At 48.5% G+C, this 19816-nt stretch overlaps 6 protein-coding genes across 6 annotated transcripts; 2 read left to right on the top strand and 4 right to left on the bottom strand.

Annotated features, from left to right (window-relative positions):
- Window positions 1–294: 294 nt before the first annotated feature.
- FPOAC1_008222 (uncharacterized protein) lies at window positions 295–2646 on the bottom strand (the record flags this gene model as incomplete). Its single annotated transcript, XM_044852667.1, has 1 exon — window positions 295–2646. The coding sequence occupies one exon, from the start codon at window positions 2644–2646 to the stop codon at window positions 295–297; it is 2352 nt and encodes a 783-aa protein (XP_044705337.1).
- A 4478-nt stretch (window positions 2647–7124) lies between these two features.
- FPOAC1_008221 (uncharacterized protein) lies at window positions 7125–8456 on the bottom strand (the record flags this gene model as incomplete). The annotated part of the gene is made up of 3 exons (XM_044852666.1): window positions 7125–7720; window positions 7802–8258; window positions 8337–8456. The coding sequence occupies 3 exons, from the start codon at window positions 8454–8456 to the stop codon at window positions 7125–7127; spliced, it is 1173 nt and encodes a 390-aa protein (XP_044705336.1).
- Window positions 8457–9894: 1438 nt separating this feature from the next.
- CDC42 (Rho GTPase) lies at window positions 9895–10962 on the bottom strand (the record flags this gene model as incomplete). Its single annotated transcript, XM_044852665.1, has 4 exons — window positions 9895–9960; window positions 10035–10413; window positions 10616–10735; window positions 10940–10962. The coding sequence occupies 4 exons, from the start codon at window positions 10960–10962 to the stop codon at window positions 9895–9897; spliced, it is 588 nt and encodes a 195-aa protein (XP_044705335.1).
- Window positions 10963–15383: 4421 nt separating this feature from the next.
- FPOAC1_008219 (uncharacterized protein) lies at window positions 15384–16938 on the top strand (the record flags this gene model as incomplete). The annotated part of the gene is made up of 3 exons (XM_044852664.1): window positions 15384–15488; window positions 15546–15684; window positions 15743–16938. The coding sequence occupies 3 exons, from the start codon at window positions 15384–15386 to the stop codon at window positions 16936–16938; spliced, it is 1440 nt and encodes a 479-aa protein (XP_044705334.1).
- Window positions 16939–17349: 411 nt separating this feature from the next.
- On the top strand, window positions 17350–17961 carry FPOAC1_008218 (uncharacterized protein; the record flags this gene model as incomplete). The annotated part of the gene is made up of 1 exon (XM_044852663.1): window positions 17350–17961. One exon carries the CDS (start codon window positions 17350–17352, stop codon window positions 17959–17961), a length of 612 nt encoding a protein of 203 aa, XP_044705333.1.
- Window positions 17962–18015: 54 nt separating this feature from the next.
- FPOAC1_008217 (uncharacterized protein) lies at window positions 18016–19452 on the bottom strand (the record flags this gene model as incomplete). Its single annotated transcript, XM_044852662.1, has 1 exon — window positions 18016–19452. One exon carries the CDS (start codon window positions 19450–19452, stop codon window positions 18016–18018), a length of 1437 nt encoding a protein of 478 aa, XP_044705332.1.
- Window positions 19453–19816: the final 364 nt, after the last annotated feature.

Below are 19816 nucleotides of genomic sequence, written 5' to 3'. Positions count from 1 at the left end.
TCTCATCTCAACCATGAGCGCCCCCATCTTATCTAAGAGGGCGTATTAATCACGAACCTCGTTTCCGCCAACGCTCTCTCCCAACTGAGAAGAACATATGGACAACAACTTTCAGAGCATAAAATCAAGATACACCGAAAGGGTAAATTATCAATAAAAGAAAACAAAGAATGAAGGTGTGCAAAGCCCAGGCATCAAGGGGAAACGCCATAAGCGGCGTCAATTACAACGTTTAAGCAAGTGTTTTTCGTCCAATTTCGCATGTGATGAAAACATAAAAATGCACAAGCGTCATTAGTTGGCAACCTCCTCCTCAACCCATCCATTCAGGCCTCCTTGGATGGCCAGGCCAAATCCTGACCCCATGCCACCATAGCTAGCTTGGTAATGATGACCTCGTCGCTCATTCTCAGCGGGCATGCCGTTGGAGTTGCCACCATTCTCAAATCCAGGAGCAAGCACAGGCAGACTGACAGCCCTGCTGTGTTGACCACGACCGGGTGCTAAAAGGCCACCGATGGTAGTTGAACCGGGTGCTGCGCCGTTGGCCGGGTAGCCATTTGAGATGCTTGCTGACTGGCCGTGGCCGGAAACAGGAACTTGTTGAGACATGGCGAGATCGAGATCGCTAGGTGAGGGCTGAGCTGTGCCGAACAAAGCATTCTGCTGAGCAGCGATCTGTTGCTGCTGGTGATGCTGTTGCTGCTGAGCCTGGTGTGACACTTGGCTCAGGTACATTGTCAGGGGGTTGCTGTTGGCATTGAAGAGAGCAGCTGACTGTTGAGGAGTGTTGCCGTTAGTAGGAGAGCCACTGTTCTGGGATCCATTAGGTGGGGGAGAAGAGACACCGTCTCCGCGAGGAGACTGAGCCTGCTGCATTTGGCGAGGTGGGTTACCGCAGCGGTCCTTGCCAAAATTGACCTTAAACTTCCTGTAATCTTCTCGACCCCGAATAGCCTCGATGGCCTTGATAGCGTTGGCAATGTTGGTGAAGTTGACGAAAGCACAGCTCTTTTCGCGCAAGGTGTTGACAAGTTCAATCTCACCATACTCGGAAAAGTCCTGTCGCAACCGCTCCTCGGTCCAGGTCTCGTCGAGGTTACCGATATAGACATTTCGGGAAGCACCTCCGCTTACAGCCAGGGCGATGGCTGGGGGAAGAGCTCCAGAGTGCTTGCCCCAACCGATCTTGAGACGTCGGTTGTGGATCATGAGACCCTGGATGTTGCTGAGGGCGTAGAAAGATGCAGCTGCGGTAGGATCGATGAAGGTAACGAAGCAGATATGCTTGTCGGGGATGTAACGGATGTGATGAAGAAGTCCGCCACGAACAACATTGCAAATCTCCTCGATCGTTGTCTCGGGGTGGATGTTGCCCAGGTAGATAGTTCGGTTACCAAGGTTGTTGATGCCACCAGCAGTCGTGGCGACGGCAGCGGCAGCAACAGACTGCTGAGCAAGGGCATTCGAGATCAAATCGCGATCGGCACCTGTCAGCATGTGGGCGTATCCAGGAGCAATACCCAAGTACTGAGCAGCGTTTTGTTGTTGCGTCTTGGAGACATAGGCACAACGATCTTTGCCGTAGTACACGCGACGAGGAGCCTGCCACTTGGGCTCCTGTGGGAGCTGAGAGACCGCCTTGATGGCATTGGCAATCGAGAGGTAGTGTACGAACGCAATGTTCTTCTCGCGGACAATCTTGATCGTGTCAATTGCACCGAACTTACCAAGATCCTCTCTCAGTTCCTCCTCGGAGACCTCCTCAGGCAAGTTACCCAGATATACATTTCGCGATGCGCCTGACTGCTGCACAGCCAAAGCGACGGAAGTAGGAACCTGGGAGGGCTTACCCCAACCAATCTTAATGTCCTGACCCTTGATGCAGAGCTTTTTCAAGATAGCATCAGAGTGAAAGTGAGTAGCAGAGCTGGCATCGAGGAATGAGATGAAAGCACAGTTCTTGTCAGGCAGGAGGCGGACAGACTCGATTTGACCACTTCGAACATGACCAAGAATCTCCTCAGCAACAGTGTCCGGAGGGATGTTACCCAGGTAGACAGTTCGGCTAGTTCCTGTAACGACACCAGAGCCCATTGAAACAGGCGAGGTGGGAGGCAGAGGTGCTTGCATGCCATAGCCACCAGTGGGGGACTGTGGAGGATAGAATTGAGGAGCACCGTAGGTAGAAGGGGAAACTATTCCTCCATACGACTGTGGCGAGATGGTCTGCTGCACAGGGCTTGAGATCCCATTCTGCTGGTGGTGGTTTCCATGCTGCTGTTGAAATCCAGGAAGACTCTGGAACTGAGGGCTGGCGAAGGCAGCTGGGGTGCCAGGCTGAAAAGGACTGCCGAGAAGCAGCTGAGAAGGCAAAAGGGGGGTAAATTGCATGTCAAATGCAGTACCTGGGGTGGCCATATCTGCTCCATTGTTGGAAGCCTGCTGGGCCATCGGCTGAGGCTGAGTGTTGATTGAGGGGATATTGCCTCTTCGAGGGTGTCGATCAGCGAAGCCCGAGATGTTAGAGTTAAAGGCACCGTGAGAGAATCCAGTATCACTGTTGGAAGGCTTGGAAGCGTGGCCGAAGCGGTTGGCAGGGCCGTTAGGGGCACCTTGGCCAACTGGTCCATTGAGGTCTTGCATGTTGAGCAGGTGAGGGGGGACAAGCGAGTCCCGCCCAGTGTGCGACAGTACAGCCGTTTTGAAGAATTGGACGTGCCCAAATAAGGCACGAAAAGAGCAACGAAGTTGAGAAGATGGTCCGGCTGAAGAACTTCAGACGGGTCAAGCCCTTCTTGGAATTCCTAGCTGCACAGCAGAGCTGATCTTTCAGGGGACAACCGTTCAAAATCTCGAGAACAAATCCAATAAGAGAAAAAGAGGACCGTAGCTGGAGCAAATAGTTATGCAGAATAAAGCCGATAGAAATCGAGAATTATGAAGCGAATCGACGTATCCAAAGGGGAACAAGTCGAAAAAGCTCAATTGAATAAAAAAAGGTCGTTCCAGGAAGCAACCGTTTAGTATATATGGATTCGAATTTGAAATGCTTCGGCCGAGTCGAAACGGGAAGTTTTGGCAAGGCTGAAGATGCAAAATGGTGGTTGTCGGTTGCAAGAGCGAATGTATCGAATGGTCGAACGAGAAACGTAAAGCACGACAGTGCGTAACTTGGCTTGGCTAAGGATATTATCCCGAGGAAGACGAGCGAGCAGGTAAAAGTATTAATAAAGCAATATGGCCGGAACGAGTGTCGACGAAGCCCAAAACTATTGTCTCAAGAGAAGGAAGAGAGACGACACTGCATCTGCTCAGAAGCAACGAGAGCCTTTGAACAGAGTGAGTGAGTATCCGAGGAGAGAAGAAGAAGAGACGAAAGTCGGCGTCGGTGAGAGGACGGCACAAATCTGGAGGGAAAGAGGAACCAAAAGAGGGAGAGGAAGAGAGGGATGGATTGCGATGTCGTTCAGGTCAGGGTTGAACTTCAAAAGATCAGGGACCAAGAACACAGGGGGCGTGTGAGGTGAGCCTCAGGCCGACAGCCAGGACAAGAAGATTAGGTAGGTAGCTGTAGGTCGGTAGTGAGTGGTAATAGAGCCGGTCCAGTTCAGGCCAGACCAGTCCCGTCACGTATTATGTACGTAGGTAGGAAATAATAATGCAAGGTAATAATGCCTAAATGAGCAAAGAGGCGCCAGGGAGGGAGAGTGAAAAAGGCCAGACGACCAGGTAGGGAATGAGGTGGAGGAGGGTCGGTGGGTGGGTGGAGTGTGCTGTAGATTTAAAGAAGGGATAATTAGCACATTTGAAGAGGAGGAGGAGGAAGAAGAAGAAGAAGAAAAAGAATAAGGGAGATTGATATTACGAGAAGAGAAATGATGAAATAGAGTAGTAGAAGCAAAAGGTACCTAAGAATAAAGAATAAGAGTGAAACCTAAAGAAGGAGCAACAGTGATTAAGAAAGCAAGAGGAAAGTAGTGTAGATACTTGGGAAGGAAGGATCAACGAATGGATGGACAGCGACAAAACGTTATGCAGAGCATAATCAATAGATGATTGAGCTATACATCACCAACTCACTAGTAAACCAACTAACTTGATGAATAGAATTGACTGATGGCCAGTTCACCGCAGTAACAAAAGAGACAAAAAGACACGGCAACTCTTGAATGTCAATGCACAAGGAGACGACCAATCCAATGCACAAACATAAAATTAACGAGCCTAGTCAGGACCAGGTTAGACTTGAAAGCCACAAGGCGGCAACCGACGACTGGTAACGGCGAGCCAGCCATTCCATGGTTAGGATTAATGCATCTTTGGCTCAGGAGAACACAACAGTCTTGTCTTGTCTTGTCAGTAACTAGTAAAACGGAGAACCCGACTGATAGACCGGAGTACCTGGTACAGTCTCTGTTCTGGAGAGGAGGCTCTGGGGAAGAAAGAATTCAATGTCAGCTCGACATATGCAACTATGGACACCAAAATTAAACCAACCAAGAACTAACCTAACCTTTCAGGGGGGCGGGCCAACGGGCCATTGGCTAAAGGGGGTCAAAACTGGAATTGGGTGCTCCGATAGTTTAATGACCCTTACCAGGATCATGTCGATTCATTGTCCAGCAGCGAATTGACATATTAACTACTTTTGTGCAACAGAAGGATCCACGTTGTTTTGTAACATAAATCCAAGGACGATGCGGAGTTCCGTTTCCATCAACAGAAGCCATGCACCATTGGATCTTGAAACTCGTCCGTTTCCATCGTTTGATACCAGCCGGGCTTCGAGACCTCTAGACTATCTGGTTGTGAGTACATAGTGAGTGTTGCCAGGGGGGAAGACTCAGACAAGCCTACCCCCTGTGAAGCATCCATACCATAGCATACGAGACCATCCAATACAATCCTGTCCCGTCTTTTGGGCCCTTGTCTGTGCCTGTCAATCAATCAGTCAATCAGGATTGGATCTACCGTGACAATGCCAATGCCAATGCCAATACCACGCGACATTTGGAGTTTTTGGAGATATAGGGGTAATTGATATATGAGGTTAGTACGGACATCACTCTGTAATTGCTGTAGAGATAGTTCCGGTGATGGGGGTTTCCAATGGAAACAGAGATGGAAACCTAATTAGCTAGTTGAAGCAATCCATTCCTATGTAGGTTTGGGTTCGGGAAGAAGCAGATAGCGTGATGAAATTAGATGTATTTGTTAAATTCAATGCCGGGTAAACTTGATGTGCTTTGTATAGATTAGAATCGTATGTCTACCAATATACAACAGAACCTCTGCCAACTAAAGGATATTGATCGAATACGACAACTACAAAATTCTAGTTCATATTTGAACCTACCACTATGTGAACACATGTGAGTATACGATGATAAACTCTCTGTTTGTCTTTTTTGTCCTCTTCCCCTGGTACGGACAATTTGGACCCCTATAATAGTGGGGTTGGGCCTGACGCTTCACCCGTTTTCTGCGCGCTAAAGCAATCCACCCAAGCATTGATGGAAACTCCTCTCTCCAGTTCCACTGTTGAAAGGATCAGTTTGCCCGCCCAGTGTGACTTGAAACGCTTGACTGCAACCCCCAACAAAAGAGGACCTCTATCACGTTGTCAATTTTGCCAATATCATGTCCATGTCCAACAACTTTACAGGGGAATTCTTTGTACTGTCTTGATTCAACCTTGCTACTTTTGGGTATTGGCTTGTCAAGTGCATGCATTACCTGTATAAGGTACCTGGAGTGCAAGCGAGAAAGAAATAAAAAGCCATTCAACTCGTATTCTTTCTCTTTGCTGCACTGCATTGTCCTCCCCAGTCATCTGTGAAACATCAACGCGGGCCTTACCGCAGTTTTGAGGCATCTCATCTCACTTTCCAAACACAATCGCCTTCAGGGAGACGGAACTTGGTTCTATTTTCGGAAGCGTCTCAGGCGCTTCGTAAACGCGCCACCCGCTCTATGCTCTACTCTATATTCATGCTCATTCATGCTCGTACCTTTTCGTTTTCTGCTCACTGCATGATCCCGATCGATGCGTAGTTCTACGAAGGATGAGGGATAGAAACGTCGGTCTGATAACTCTTTGTACTAGTCGCATTCATTTACTACTAGTGGTTCCATTTCTGATCCCACCACGTCCCGCGATGCTACGCCTTGACCAGCTCAAGACTCTCGATTGACAAGGCCTCGTCCTTCATCCCTCACCTCTCGCCTATTATCCTAGGTCTGGAAGTGGCCGCCCCTCCTGCCACTCTTTGCCATGTGTCACTTTGTTCCGTTAGTGATACCCATGTTTATCCGTTCGATCGACTGGTGAACTCGTATATCCATCACTAACATCATTGCCCTCTCTCTAAGCGACAATATAGACGGCCATGACAAAGCACTTACCGAGTCTAGCGAGTGATCAATGTGAATTCTCAAAGTTTCGACCAATAATAGCCCGTGCTTGTCAATGGCCATCAAGTGTCACTTCTCCTGGCTCACAAACCACCTACAGGTCCAAGAGCGGGAAACGTAACACCCGAAGCTCCTTGATTGTCTTCCCAATCCGTTTCCGTAGCCCAGATACGTTAACATGCTTGTGCAATAAACCTTGCTTTTTCTTAGGTTGTTTATAGTGCCAAGACAACGGTTCTGATAATGTCCTAACCTTTACAGATAGAGTATGATGAGAGGCTCACGACCTAGCTATTAGGTAGCGGAAAAATGGCTTCCTAAGCCTTAGAGTATACAAATAAGTAGTCTAAGAACCATACTATAAGGAGCATAAATTAATTTACTAATTTCGTCTCTTGTGTTTCCAGTGGTCAATTTTTCTGATACCCTGAAGCCTAATAACTGATCGTAGACTGCCCTCAACGCGAATCAGCAACACATTCAATCGACTTTAAATTATGAGATAGATCAAAAGGACCCAGGGGATCATACACCGTGCTTACGATGAAGAGATATAAGTAGCTGGAAGTCTGGTTTATTTTCATTATACAGTCTAATATGTCTTCATGTATATCCATAACCTCATATAACCCCTTCTCGTCTCATTCCTCATAAACATGCAGCATTCTGTCTCATAATATATAGGCCTGTCTTTAGTCATACTACAATCACAGCTCGTCCTTTGCCACAGCAGCATTGCCGCCGTTGCCCTCCTTACCACCATCTTGAAGACTCCTCTTGACCATAGAGCTAATGATCTCATAGACAACCTGGGCAGCAGCCAGGGCCGTCTCCTCGCCTCCATTCTGGTAAGCGGGGGATACTTCGACAACATCAGCACCGACAAGATTCAGGCCCTCAAGTCCGCGAAGGATACGGATGAATTCACGAGTTGACCAACCGCCAGGCTCAGGGGTACCTGTGCCAGGCGCGAAGGCAGGGTCAAGAACGTCAATGTCCACAGAGAGATAGACGGGGTTCTCAGTACCAAGAACCTTGAGGATACCGTCGATGATGCCTTTTGTTCCAAGGTCATCGATGTCGTCGGCGGTGAAACGGACCCAGCCTTGAGATGTATCGTCTTCGTGGTCGGAGAAGTCGGTGCCTGTGAGACGAGTGCGCAGACCAGCGTGGACAGAGCGCTCGGCAGATGAGTTGGAGAGCAATCCTTCTTGGTTTGCCATCCAGAACATAGAGCCGTGGTTAAAGTGAGTAGCCCCCCACCAAGAGGGATAGGCAGCTGGGTTCCATGTATCGAGATGAGCTACGATGAATGTGTTAGGGTCAAGGTCTTTGGCAAGCCTACAAAAGGGTTTAATTTGTCAATGATTGCCAGATGACTCACCATCAAAGTGCAAAACCTGAATAGGCTTTCCATGAATTTCGTTCAGTGCTCGTAAAGCAGGGAGAGCCAAGGAGTGATCACCACCCAACGTCACAAGACGAGCCTTGGGTGCCAGCGCGGAGACGGTCCTGCGCTGACCAAGCTGCTTGAACGCCTGAGTCATCTGCTCACGAGCAATACCGTTGTCAATTGGTGTAACAGAAACGTCACCACAGTCAACAACCTTGGCCCAGTTCTGGTACGGGTTGATACCAGCTCGAGGGTTGAAGCCACGCATCGACGTTTGGCGGGCAGACGCTGAGCGGATTGCTCGAGGTCCAAAGCGAGCTCCAGGACGGTAGCTCACAGCTGTATCAAAGGGGACACCGACGATGGCGATATCGAATGGCTCAGTAGGTTCTGTCAGACACTTGACATGTTTGAGATGGGCAAAGGTGTTGATGCCAGCAAAAGGCCACTGGCTGGTGTCAGTGTGTATCTCATAACGAACCCGCCATGGTAATGAGAGGGGTTATACTCAAGGGTTATCACATACTTCGTAGCCCCATTTCGCCTCGAGCTCGTCGAGTTCCTCCTTAGTCCACTGCTTATCGTCATGTTCATGAGCGCAAGCCGCTGCCAGACCCGCCAATGAGAGGAGGCTGAAGAGCTTCATGATGCTGAGCAGTCGTGATCTGCGAGTAAGTCCAACTAGCAGTATCTGACCTCAGAATTGAGTGAAGAATGAGAAGAGGAGGGGAGGAGGAGGAAGAAGAAGAAGGGGAAGGAAGTGACATCTAATATAGCAACTCATAATCTCTCATAACCCCCTCCTCCTTCTTCTTCTTCTCTCTCTCTGCCGGTTGTCATTCGGCCCCACGAGTCAAGATATGTCATTTCACGCCTTTCTAACATAAAGAAAGCCTCAAAAGAGAGGTGCCACACTGTCTAATTGGCTAATCGATCGAATAACTATCATACCTAAAATGACACAAACCCACCCCGCAGTTCGCTACCTACCGTCTTCTTCCCCGCCTCGAAAGCCCTGAACACTGCCAGGAAGAGGCGGTTTGCCTGATTGAGGCACAGAATTGCAGATAAACAGCATGAGATCACATTTGGGTTTAGATAAAGCAGCCAGAAAATGGGTCCAGTCGCTTTGGAACTAGGTTGAGATAGGAAAGTTGGAGCGACAACTCACCTCATCTGATGTCTTCGGCAGTTGTAAAACAAACAGTAAAATACAACTTTAAAACGTTGTGTATTTCTCGTGTATGGCAATTGTTAATGTTATGCTCCCAATAACTCTCGATGTTCGGAAATACTACATTGTGCCAAGAAAGTGATCGGTAAGTATGACCTATAAAAGCATAACGCTCAATGGTGGATAAGTTGAGAATATATAGCACTAGAATACCTGATGGCCAATGTTTATTCGACATGACAATGCTTATCCAAGAGTAGGCATATACAGTCTTGGTAAATCTTTCTAACACTCAACATAACTCATCAAGGTCCCAAATACGAAATGCAGAAATTTTCTATAACATAGTATGAATCAAGACAAGACATTGATGTAAATTGCACCCCAATCGCCAAACTGTCCTATCAAAGCATTCCCGCCTGGATGTATGAATTGCCATCGCCCGCAAGCTCTCGCGTCCTTTCCCGCCCCTTTCTTCATCAAACCGTCTTGGGAGGATCAGAGAACGAGCGTCCTTAGATGCCGGCCATAAAAACTTAACGAGTTCACGGAACAGAGCCGGCTCGTCGTCAAGAGAGGCTCCGGTTGCCGGCCAGGGCTACGCCCGGCGTCCCTTAGCAGCTCTTTGATCCGTGTTGCCGTTTTTTCGATCGCCTGTCTTTCCTTCACGGAACAAGACACATTCTCGTTCCACCATCTGACCCACGCTGAGAATAGGACGACCAATCTCCGCGAAACACCTCACGTTCCGTTTCACCCGCTCAAGTCATTCCAATGTCGTCTCGTCGTGCCTTTATCAAGGGTTTCGATTCGTGCATCTCAACTGAGCATGTTCCTGGCTGACAACCATTTCCACTGGGGAGTAGAGCAAGGTGATGTCATGGCCAGGCTGTAGCCTACCTCTGTCCTTTTATAGGACGAGGCACTTGTGTGACTTCTTCTTTGGGGCGGGGGGTTCGAGAGCAGCCACAATAGCCTGCATAATACAGTCAGAGCAAGTTCTAAGGGGGCATTCCTAGGCCACAATGGGTTTCACAAATGACAACATACCTCGTCAAACACATCCTTAAGTTTGTACTGGGTAAGGGCACTGCACTCGACATACTTGACCGCACCTAGGTCTTTGGCCATTCGCTCACCGTCCTCTCGTCGCACTGGCTGCATCTTCTGCTTTGACAGCTTCTCACGGACGCTGGGATCATCTCTCAAGTCGACCTGAGTGCCAACAATCAAGCAGGGAACACCAGGGCAGTGGTGGCGGACCTCGGGGAACCATTTCTCGCGAACGTTTTCAAATGAAGCGGGCGAGGTGACGGAAAAGCAAACAAGGAAGACATCGGTTTGGGGATATGACAGAGGTCGCAGCCGGTCGTAATCTTCTTGACCAGCAGTATCGAATAGTCCGAGAGTGTATGGCTCATCACCGATCCTGCGGCCTGTCAGCAATCTTTCTATAGCCGATTGCGTTCGTCCACTGAAAATATGCGCAAAAGATTTATATCGCAAAGGACTCAATACGCTATTGCTCCCGAGGACCAATATGAGATTCGCAGCACAGGACGTCCATTACAGGTGGGGGCGCGGTGTGTGGGGGGCTGGCGTCGATCTGAAGGGTGTGCAGGTAGACTCACATAACAGTGACAGCGTAGTTGTCGAAGACAGTCGGGACATATTCGGATGGGAATTTGTTTGTTGTATAGCTGATGAGAAGACAAGTCTTTCCAACAGCACCGTCACCAACGACGACGCACCTAAATAGGGGTTAGATAATTTAGGTTCTTGGGGGGAAAAAACAGGCAAAATGTCAGGAGGGACGAAATGGCATGCAGTGCCGATGCGCAGGTATACCGGGGGCGCTGTGCTCTGAGAGTGACCTCGGTGAGGAGATAAATCGAGGCAAAGCACAGCAACGGATAACGCAACACAGTGGTACGAGCCTGTGCTTCCAAACGTACTTGATAGTAGCGACAACCGCCATTGTTCCTCTCAAAGGCTCCTGTGCAGGAGCTTGACTCTGTCAAAGCGAAATGCAAGCGGTCGAGAGTAGCGAAGCTCTATTGGCGGGCGGATGCGCGCAGCTACGGTAAGAGAGCGGGGGGGCAGCGGAGCGGAGAAAGTCGAGTCGGTGTCGGTGTCGGTTTTGGTATCGATGTCGGTGTCGGGGAAAATGGGTCGCGAGATGAGGGACAAGGCAATATCAAGAGATTGTTTTCGGCGTTGTATGGTTTTGATGGCGGATGTAGGTGGTCGAAGTCAAGATTGAGGTGGATGCGGCCTGTGGTAGATAGGCAGGCAGATTGGTTGGCGGCGGATGGGCAACTATGGAGTTGCGTTGCGTTTTGGTTCGGTTTGGCCTGGCTCGGTTTGGCCTTGGGCGCTGGTGCAGCAAATGGGTGGAGGCGGAGAGGCCCGTTAAGTGAGAGGAAGGGGAGGAGAGGAGAGGAGGAGGGAGTAAGGGAGCAGGATGCCACCTGGGTATGGTTGATGGGAGACACGGACAGTTAATTGATTTAATGTAGGCCTAGCAGTAGTAAAAGAGAGAAGAGAGAGGAAAAGAGAAAGCAGAAGGGGAGAAAAAAAGAAAGAGGCGCAGGGTCCTAGATTGGTGATAACGGCGGTAGTAGGTACTAAGTGGTGGTGGTGGTGGTAATGGGAATGGAAAATGGTAGCTCGTGGCAGCGGCAGTAAGTGGCAGCCCGTGGCAGAAGAATTGACCGTTGCGCGCAGTGGGCCTTGGTGAAGCCTAGGCGGGCAGCAGACCAGAGTACTAAGATTAGAGCAGTGTACAGTAGAACATCGTTGCAGAGACACCAAGCCAGGCAGAAGAAAATCAAGGCAAAGCCGAGTAGGACAAGCCTGACAAGGTACCTGTTTGTTACGTTGGAAAATGGACCACTAGGTTAGTAGGTAGACCTACTTGCCTTAGTAGGGACCAGCGCTACCAGTCCATCCCAGAGCCAACCTTTGCCAGCACAGACAAGACAGGGGATGGGTATTACAGGGAGTGACCGAGGAGGGGGGAGGTTGGATCAGCACCACTGAGAGTTCCATTGTACCAAGGTATGTGCTTTTACGTACAGCAATGTAGTTACAATGTTGAGCTGCGAGGCTGGTGGTATTATAGCAACATACAAAACATAAACAGTCTAATAACTCTACAAGTGGATGTGAATTGGAAGTTGCACATGGCAGTCATGAAATCGGCCACTGTAAGGTAGGTAATACAACAATAAACGGTCAAGGTCAGAAATACTAACCACCTGTTAGTAAGTGACTACAATAGCAATACCAGACCAGTCCGTGTCGTCAATGCCTGCTCTACTTTAGATACCTCTTTGGGCAAGAATCGTCGTGTTTACCGACTTTAAGGATCCAAGATAAGAACAAGGGTCCAACATATTGTGGGCAATTTAATGGGCAACTATGTTGGTTGATGCTAATACTACGTACTTGAGTAAACAGATAAAGATTGATTACAAGACAATCAGATTCGTTCAACACCTGGGGAGGTTGTCAAGAAGAATTGTGCCTGCAGATAGGTAGGTACATTGAAATGGCAATGCAAAGAGGCTCAGGATTTTTAATGATGGTCCCTATGTGCAGTGACGATCCACTGTTAGCTATTCATAGCTTGCTACCCCTAAATCCGTCACATCAACGTCATGTTTTCAAGTATTGCTCTATCGTTCGGGTATCGGATTCATCAACACCATTTAACCTTGCCTGGAATCACCATCACTTGATTCAACTTATCTTGGTCGTCATGTATAATTCATCATGAGTTTCTTTTGCCATCGACCTGAAGGTGAAACGAAATGCCAGAAACCTTCTTTATGACGACACAACCTTGAGCTTGGCACAAAGAAGATGGCCTGTCTTTGTCTGCAAAAAGCAAATAAACGGACTGCACGGGGACCTTTTCCTTTGATCAAATACCCCCCCGACTGGCAACAGTCAAAGGTAACAAAAAGAAACGATTGGTGACAACACAAGACCCGGTCAGTGGCATCTCTACTTCTAACTCGCTATAGCTCAAACGCACAAAGGCCATCTGCATCATCGTGAAAAAGCAATAACCAGTCAAGGGGGTTAAAGACTAGGATGCTGATCTTCCTCCACGAGTTGGTCAGATCTGATTGTTCTCCATGCGCTGCTTTGTTGTCCTTTGGACCGCTTTACCATGTGGTTTGGTCTCATATCAGATCGTTGTCTCATCCGATTGGGCTCGTTATATCAGGAAGACTCGTCCTGTCCTGTCTTGATTGCCTCGTCTCGCCTCGCCTTGTGTATTGCACGAGCTGCTGTGAGGTCCAAGGTTCGACCTTAGACATGGAAATCCATCTAATGATACCCGAGAGAGCTGGGCTGAGGCCTATGGTAGGCCCAAGCTCGTAACCAAATTGGTCCCTTGTATGGGAAGGTCTGCGTATGCCCTATGTCGCAGCGTCTGTGTCTTCGCCTTCGTCTGTGTAATATGCCTTCTCCTAGCATCCTTTAAGGAGTGTGCTTTGACGCAAATTGGGAACCACGCGTGACCACAGCATATGGTGGATCTCTATGCCATGCGTTTCGTCTTGGGGACCTGTGTGAATGACCCCAGTTTTCTTTGACGATCAGTAGTGAGTCGTTTATGTGAAGAATGCTGTACACAGGCTCCTGTCCAACACACACTGAAGGTCGACAAAACCAACCACAACCAACCTCTTTCGCAAGGCTGCTCGAGTCCCTGCTGTTGGCGAAACCAACATAAGCTACTCAACAGATTGCCGTTAGTCAGGAAATTCGGCTAAACCACGTTGATAAGACAGACAACCTGGTAAGAAACAAAAAATCGGTGACTGGGGGAACACGCGCAAGACCCAAATCTCGGGATCAGTTATCCTAGCACCCGCTCGCTAGTAAAGGGAACTTACCGACAAACACTTTAATCCACACTCAAGCTTCAGCCCAGGGATATTACTTTTCCCAAGGATTCCCTACTCGAGTTTATGCAGTGGAGATAAGTCTCTAAAGGCTGGCTTCATACTGCACATACGTACAAGTTGTAGTGCAGCTGGCGTTCATGTGAGTCTGTTTTGTCCTATGCCGCTTATTTAACGGCTGTCAAAATTCTCCTAACGCACTGTTGGTTCGTGTCGAGCAACGTGGGACGAGTAGGGCAAGCAGCTTATCTGCCTGTCTCACCGTCCCATCATACTGCATATTATATCCATCCAACGTGGCTCTGACTGAGACACGGGCTCCATATCCATCTGCATATCTGCATGGTCTTCTGTGGCTTGAATTGAGTCCTTCCGTTGGGTGAGCATGGTAATCAAGTTGACTACCACGGAGCACCCTAATTATCGGTACGGACGTTGTCGAACTGGGCTGAACGTTGGTAAAGCTTCAGGTTAATTTATCAGCATGTTAGTTTATCAAGGTTTCGATCCCATCTTCCCTCACCACTGAGGCTTAACTCCTGTCATTTTACCAATCGATCCTTATTTTGAAATGAATAAACAGAGAACAAATTTAGACATATCTAGAGTAAGCACATAGTCAGATTTATCTAACTTTTTCGAAGCTGAGTGAGTATATATTTTTTCCAATGCCTAGTCTACCTTCCTAACAGAGTGCGGTCACATACATATGCCAAGGCCATCGGCGTACCTCTCGGCGAACTTGTTGACGAAGAGCTACGAAAAGTGCATCATGCCACACTCTATTTAGACACCGTAACGCCACCTCTACATGAATTCCTCTTTTCGACAACTAGAATTGTCTAGATTCTGACTAGGAACTCGTAACTCAATATGCAATCCTACCCAAAGGTGATGACCTGAAACGGTCGCTCTGAGTGTTGTTGAGGTAGCTCCCAGTAACATGAAGACTTTCCGAAAGCATTTAGTATTATTTGAACTACACACCAGGAATAGATCTTCAAACCCCATACTTTGTGGTATATCAAGAGATCTTCCGATATGCTCTTGACTAAATCGACTAGCGTCCGCGAAGCCGTTGAAGTATATCTTGAAAGGTGGGTAGCTCCAGCCTATGCTTCCTTCTGTCCACAACGTTGAATGGCCTGAACTAGTTTCTTCTTGCAGATGACCATGCAATCGATAGTTGAGAGCAGTATGCAGCTTCGGCCAACATCTCAAAGTCATCAACACCAAATCTGACGCTAAGCCTCAAGGGGAGAATTGACCTGTCACCCATCCATCGTCGGGGCGCGAAAGGTCCGCAATCCGGAGAGTTGAGTGGGTACAGAGAGAAAGAGGAAAGAGGGTGGCTATATGTCGAGAGAAAATAGAGTCGGTTATAACTCAACGCTTCCGCCCTGACTTGTGTTGCTTTGATGGACACTCTTTTGGAATCTGGCAGACTGAGCGCTCCATATTGCGTCGACTGTTGACCATGAGTTTGCTCAGATGGACTCAGAGGGACAAGCCTCCGGTCCTGCTCAAGGTGAGATCCTCAGCTGGTCTCATCGTCACCACCTGTTCCTTTGCCATCTTCACTGTAAGTGATATCTGTTCTCTGGCTTGGTAGAACATCTTGACTTATATCAATTGACAGGACATCTTCCTGTACGGTGTCATTGTTCCTATTCTCCCATTCTCTTTCGAGGAACGGGTTGGTATCAGTCCAGACAAAGTGCAGTATTGGGTTTCGATAGCATTGGCCGTTTTTGGTGCTGCCCTCTTGGCAGGCTCTCGTAAGTTATTTCTTGCCCCTTGAAACAACGATATGGTTTCTAATGGCGGCTATGGCAGCTGTTTGGGGCTATTTGGCGGATAGAAACCACAACCGTAAGGTACCCATGCTGATAGGTCTCGTCGTACTATGCGGAGCTACCGTCTTTCTGTGCGTTGGCCGCACGCTCGCTCTGTTCATGGTTGGCCGTGCTCTGCAAGGTATATCAGCGGCACTGACTTGGACTGTTGGCCTCGCGTTGGTCGTTGATACTGTCGACAAAGAGCACATTGGTAAAGCTATGGGCTGGATCAGCACTGCGTGTAGCCTGGGTATCTTGGTGGCACCTCTGCTGGGTGGTGTTGTCTATGGCAAAGGTGGCTACTATTCTGTTTTTGCAATGTGCTTTGGTCTGCTTGCCGTAGATATTGCCCTCCGTCTTGCAATCATTGAAGTCAAGGACGCCAAAGTTTGGCTCGATAGAACGGGAACATCATCCGCAGATCCAGAATGCGTTTTGGAAGGGCCAATCGAACCAAAGGGCGACAAGACTGAAGATGTACCTGTTCGGACAACCGACGAACAGGCTAAGCAAGTATCAGACCCATCTCGCTCACCTATCAAGACTCTGGTCAAGCTTTTGAAGCAGCCCCGATTCTTGGCTGCTCTGTGGGGAACATTTGTTCAGGCACTCATCAACACGGCACTTGAAAGTACGCTTCCTCTCCTCACGCACGAGATCTTTGGATGGGACTCGATAGGAGCGGGTTTGATCTTTCTGCCTTTGATTCTGCCGTCTTTCCTCGGTCCTGTGGTTGGCATGATTGGCGATCGATATGGGCCCAAATGGCTCGCTTCTTTTGGCTTTCTCTTCGCAACGCCCTTTGTTGTGTGCCTAATGTTTGTCGACGAAAACACCGTACAGGACAAGATCCTATTGTGTGGTCTCCTCGCTGGTGTAGGTATCACAATGGCCTGCATCTTCGGTCCGCTAATGGCCGAGATCACATGGGCAGTTCAAGGCGAGGATGGAACTGGCGGTGCAGGCCAGATTGCTCAGGCGTATGGTTTGTACAACATGGCTTACTCGGGAGGATCTTTGGTAGGGCCTATCATGGGCGGAATGGTCAAGGATAGTTCCGGATGGGGCACTGTTGGCTGGAGTTTGGGTATAGTTGTGTTTGTGTCAGGCATTCCAACATTTTTGTATACGGGTGGACCTCTCAAACAAAACTTCAAGATCAAAGATCGAAGAAGAAGTCCAACTGGTGATTAAATAAAAGTGATAGAGAGAAGTCAACAATAAGGTATCAACTCTACAAGGTGCTTGCCTCTAATTCGTCCCATTTCACACTCATAAGGCGGTAGGAGCGGCGGTGGAACTAAACCCAAAATGTACTATAGCGTACCTGCCTGGCCTGTCAACTATGGAAGGTAGTAGGCCTAGAGGTAGTATAAGTGCCAGGTAACCACCTAACTTCGCTTGTAGACAGCTTCAACAACGTCCTTCCATCTTCAACATATTCTCTATCAACCATTTACATCCTCCCCTCTTAACAAATAAAAATCATAAACGAGAAAACAGCGAAACGTTCGTTTATTCTCAAGAAAACTCAAAGTTGACGCCTTCCCTACTCAATCCAAAAACTGAGCTCCCCAGAAATTCGAGGGCAAAACACATATTATCATGGATCAGCAACACATTGACAAGCTTCTTGAACGCTATCTCGGCCTGCTGGATGAATATACCCAACTACGCCAATCATTGTCGCAACTGCAGTCTGGTATCTATCAGAACATTGCTCGTGCAAATTTTTCTGGAGAGAGAGGCATGAGATACGGCCAGGACCAGTACGATGAAAGAATGCAAGCCATACGGCTTCTATCTATTGGCCAAAATGAGCATCAAGCCCCGATTTTCTCACTCTTCAATGCCCCTGAGGAGGAGGAGGAAGAAGAGAAAGGGGAAGAGCGGGACGAAAGCTCGGTCACTGACGGTCCAAAGTCAGAGACTGGAGAAGAAAAGCAATCAGAAAAGAAGCGCAGGAACAAGAACCCTCTGCACTGGTTTGGCTTATTTGCTCCCATGAGTCTCCGTACAGCTCAAACACAATCTATAAATGCAGTAGAGGATATCATTCCCAGGATCGTCTCTATCAACGCTGAAATGCTTGATGTCGAAATTGAAGTACGACGAGCCCGAAAACGTCGTGCCAAAGCAGAGATGGCAGAGAAAAAGACAGCTCAAGCCACAACGGATATTCAGTCACAAAGTCCAGCACTTGAGGCATCGCAATGATATTGTTATTTCTCTCAGAAACGGAAACAGATAAAAGTCTCGAAAAAAATAAAATCATTCCAGATGTCCCCAAAGGTTGTTCAAACTCTCGGCCAGGGTCGGATGAGCATACACAGCTGCCTCCAAATCCCACCACTTCAAGTTACCCATCATAGCAGTCTGCACAATCGACATAATCTCACCTCCTTCAAGGCCCAGACATGTGAAACCAAGAATCTCGCCGGTCTTTGCATCAACAACTGCCTTCATCATTCCGCGTGGCTCTGCTGTCTCCAGGGCCCTTGCAACATAGCTCATAGGCATCTTCGCAATTTTGAATTCTCTGTTACTGTTGAAGAGATCGCGGGTGTGTAGTCCGACATGGCCGAGTTGCGGATCCGTGTACATAACATAAGGTGTCAGTACTCTGGAAATCGAAGACTGCGTCGTTGGCATGGCTGGAGTCGTGGGTGCCATGGTCTTTGGCAAGAGGTTTGTGCGGATGATGCGAGAATCATCATACGACATGTGCGTGAACGCAGCACCGCCGTGGCAGTCGCCCAAGGCATAGATATCAGAAGCTGAAGTTTGCAACTTATCATCCACCACTATGTGTCCTTTGGGTGTCGTTTTAATACCAACTTCGGAAAGGTTAAGTCGATCGGTATTAGGTACCCGACCTGCAGCCAACAGAATATGTGATCCAGAGACATCGATCTGACCATTCGTAGTTTGGACGTTTACCACGAAAGAAGTCTTCGAGTCTGTGGTGGCTGAGATTGAATTTACTGTGCTCGACAAGTGCACAGTGAGGCCATCCTGTTGAAGGATATCGTAAAGACACTCGGCTATGTCAGAATCTTCACGCGGAACAAGCTGTTTCGCCCTCTGAACAACCGTCACTTCAGAGCCCAAGCGACGAAAGAGCTGCCCAAATTCAAGGCCGATATATCCTCCACCCAGCACCACGAGATGTTCTGGGACCTCGTCAAGCTCCATTATAGAGGTTGAGTCGAGCACTCGTGCTGCCTCAACATCGTCCAGACCCGAAATATCCGGTCGCGATGGTCTCTCACCCACGTTAACGAATATCTTGTCGGCACTGACCTCCTTCTCACCCCCATCATTCAATACAACTTTGAGTTTCTTATCCCCCACAAAACTTCCCTCTCCCATAATAACATCCACCCCCGCTGCATTCAAACCTCTGACACTACCCGAGTTCCATTGCTCGACGATTGCACGCTTACGCTGCCTCACACGAGCCATATCGATCTCAAAATTGCCATTTCCTGCATGTACGCCATAATCCTTGCCTCGTCTGGCCATGTAGGCCGCTCGTCCAGATGCAATCAAGGTCTTTGTAGGTGTGCATCCAACGTTAACACAAGTGCCGCCCAGTGCCGTGCGTTCGATGACAGCTGTTTTGTGGCCGGCATTGGCAAATGCCTTAGCGACAGGATTGCCGCTTTGGCCAGAGCCGATGATGATAGCGTCGTAATGAGTGGCCATTGTGTGAAGGAGTTGACGTTCAATTATCTTTGGGGTGCGAGTAAAATGGCAGGCTAAGCTGGCGAGCCGGTTCATTTATATGCAGACTTGAGCCGGTTAAATCGGCATTGATGTGACTGAAGACAACCGAAAGGAGCCGTGGGCAGAAGCTTCTTATGTTTGAGAGTCTCTTTTCATCTGTTACGATGTGGTAGTGCTTACGTTTCTATGACTGCTGTTAAATACACTTTGTATAGCGGCCTACCTGCATCAAGCCATCATGCTACCCCTCATAAGACTGTCACATTCTCCTTGGCCAGCGAGCTTCATCAAAGACGCTGACCAAGTGCGGGCGCTGCAGAGTCAAGGATGAATAAGCTGCTTA

This window comes from Fusarium poae, chromosome 3 (assembly GCF_019609905.1).
Source record: "Fusarium poae strain DAOMC 252244 chromosome 3, whole genome shotgun sequence".
Taxonomy (NCBI): domain Eukaryota; kingdom Fungi; phylum Ascomycota; class Sordariomycetes; order Hypocreales; family Nectriaceae; genus Fusarium; species Fusarium poae.
This window is presented reverse-complemented; position numbering and strand designations above follow the sequence as displayed.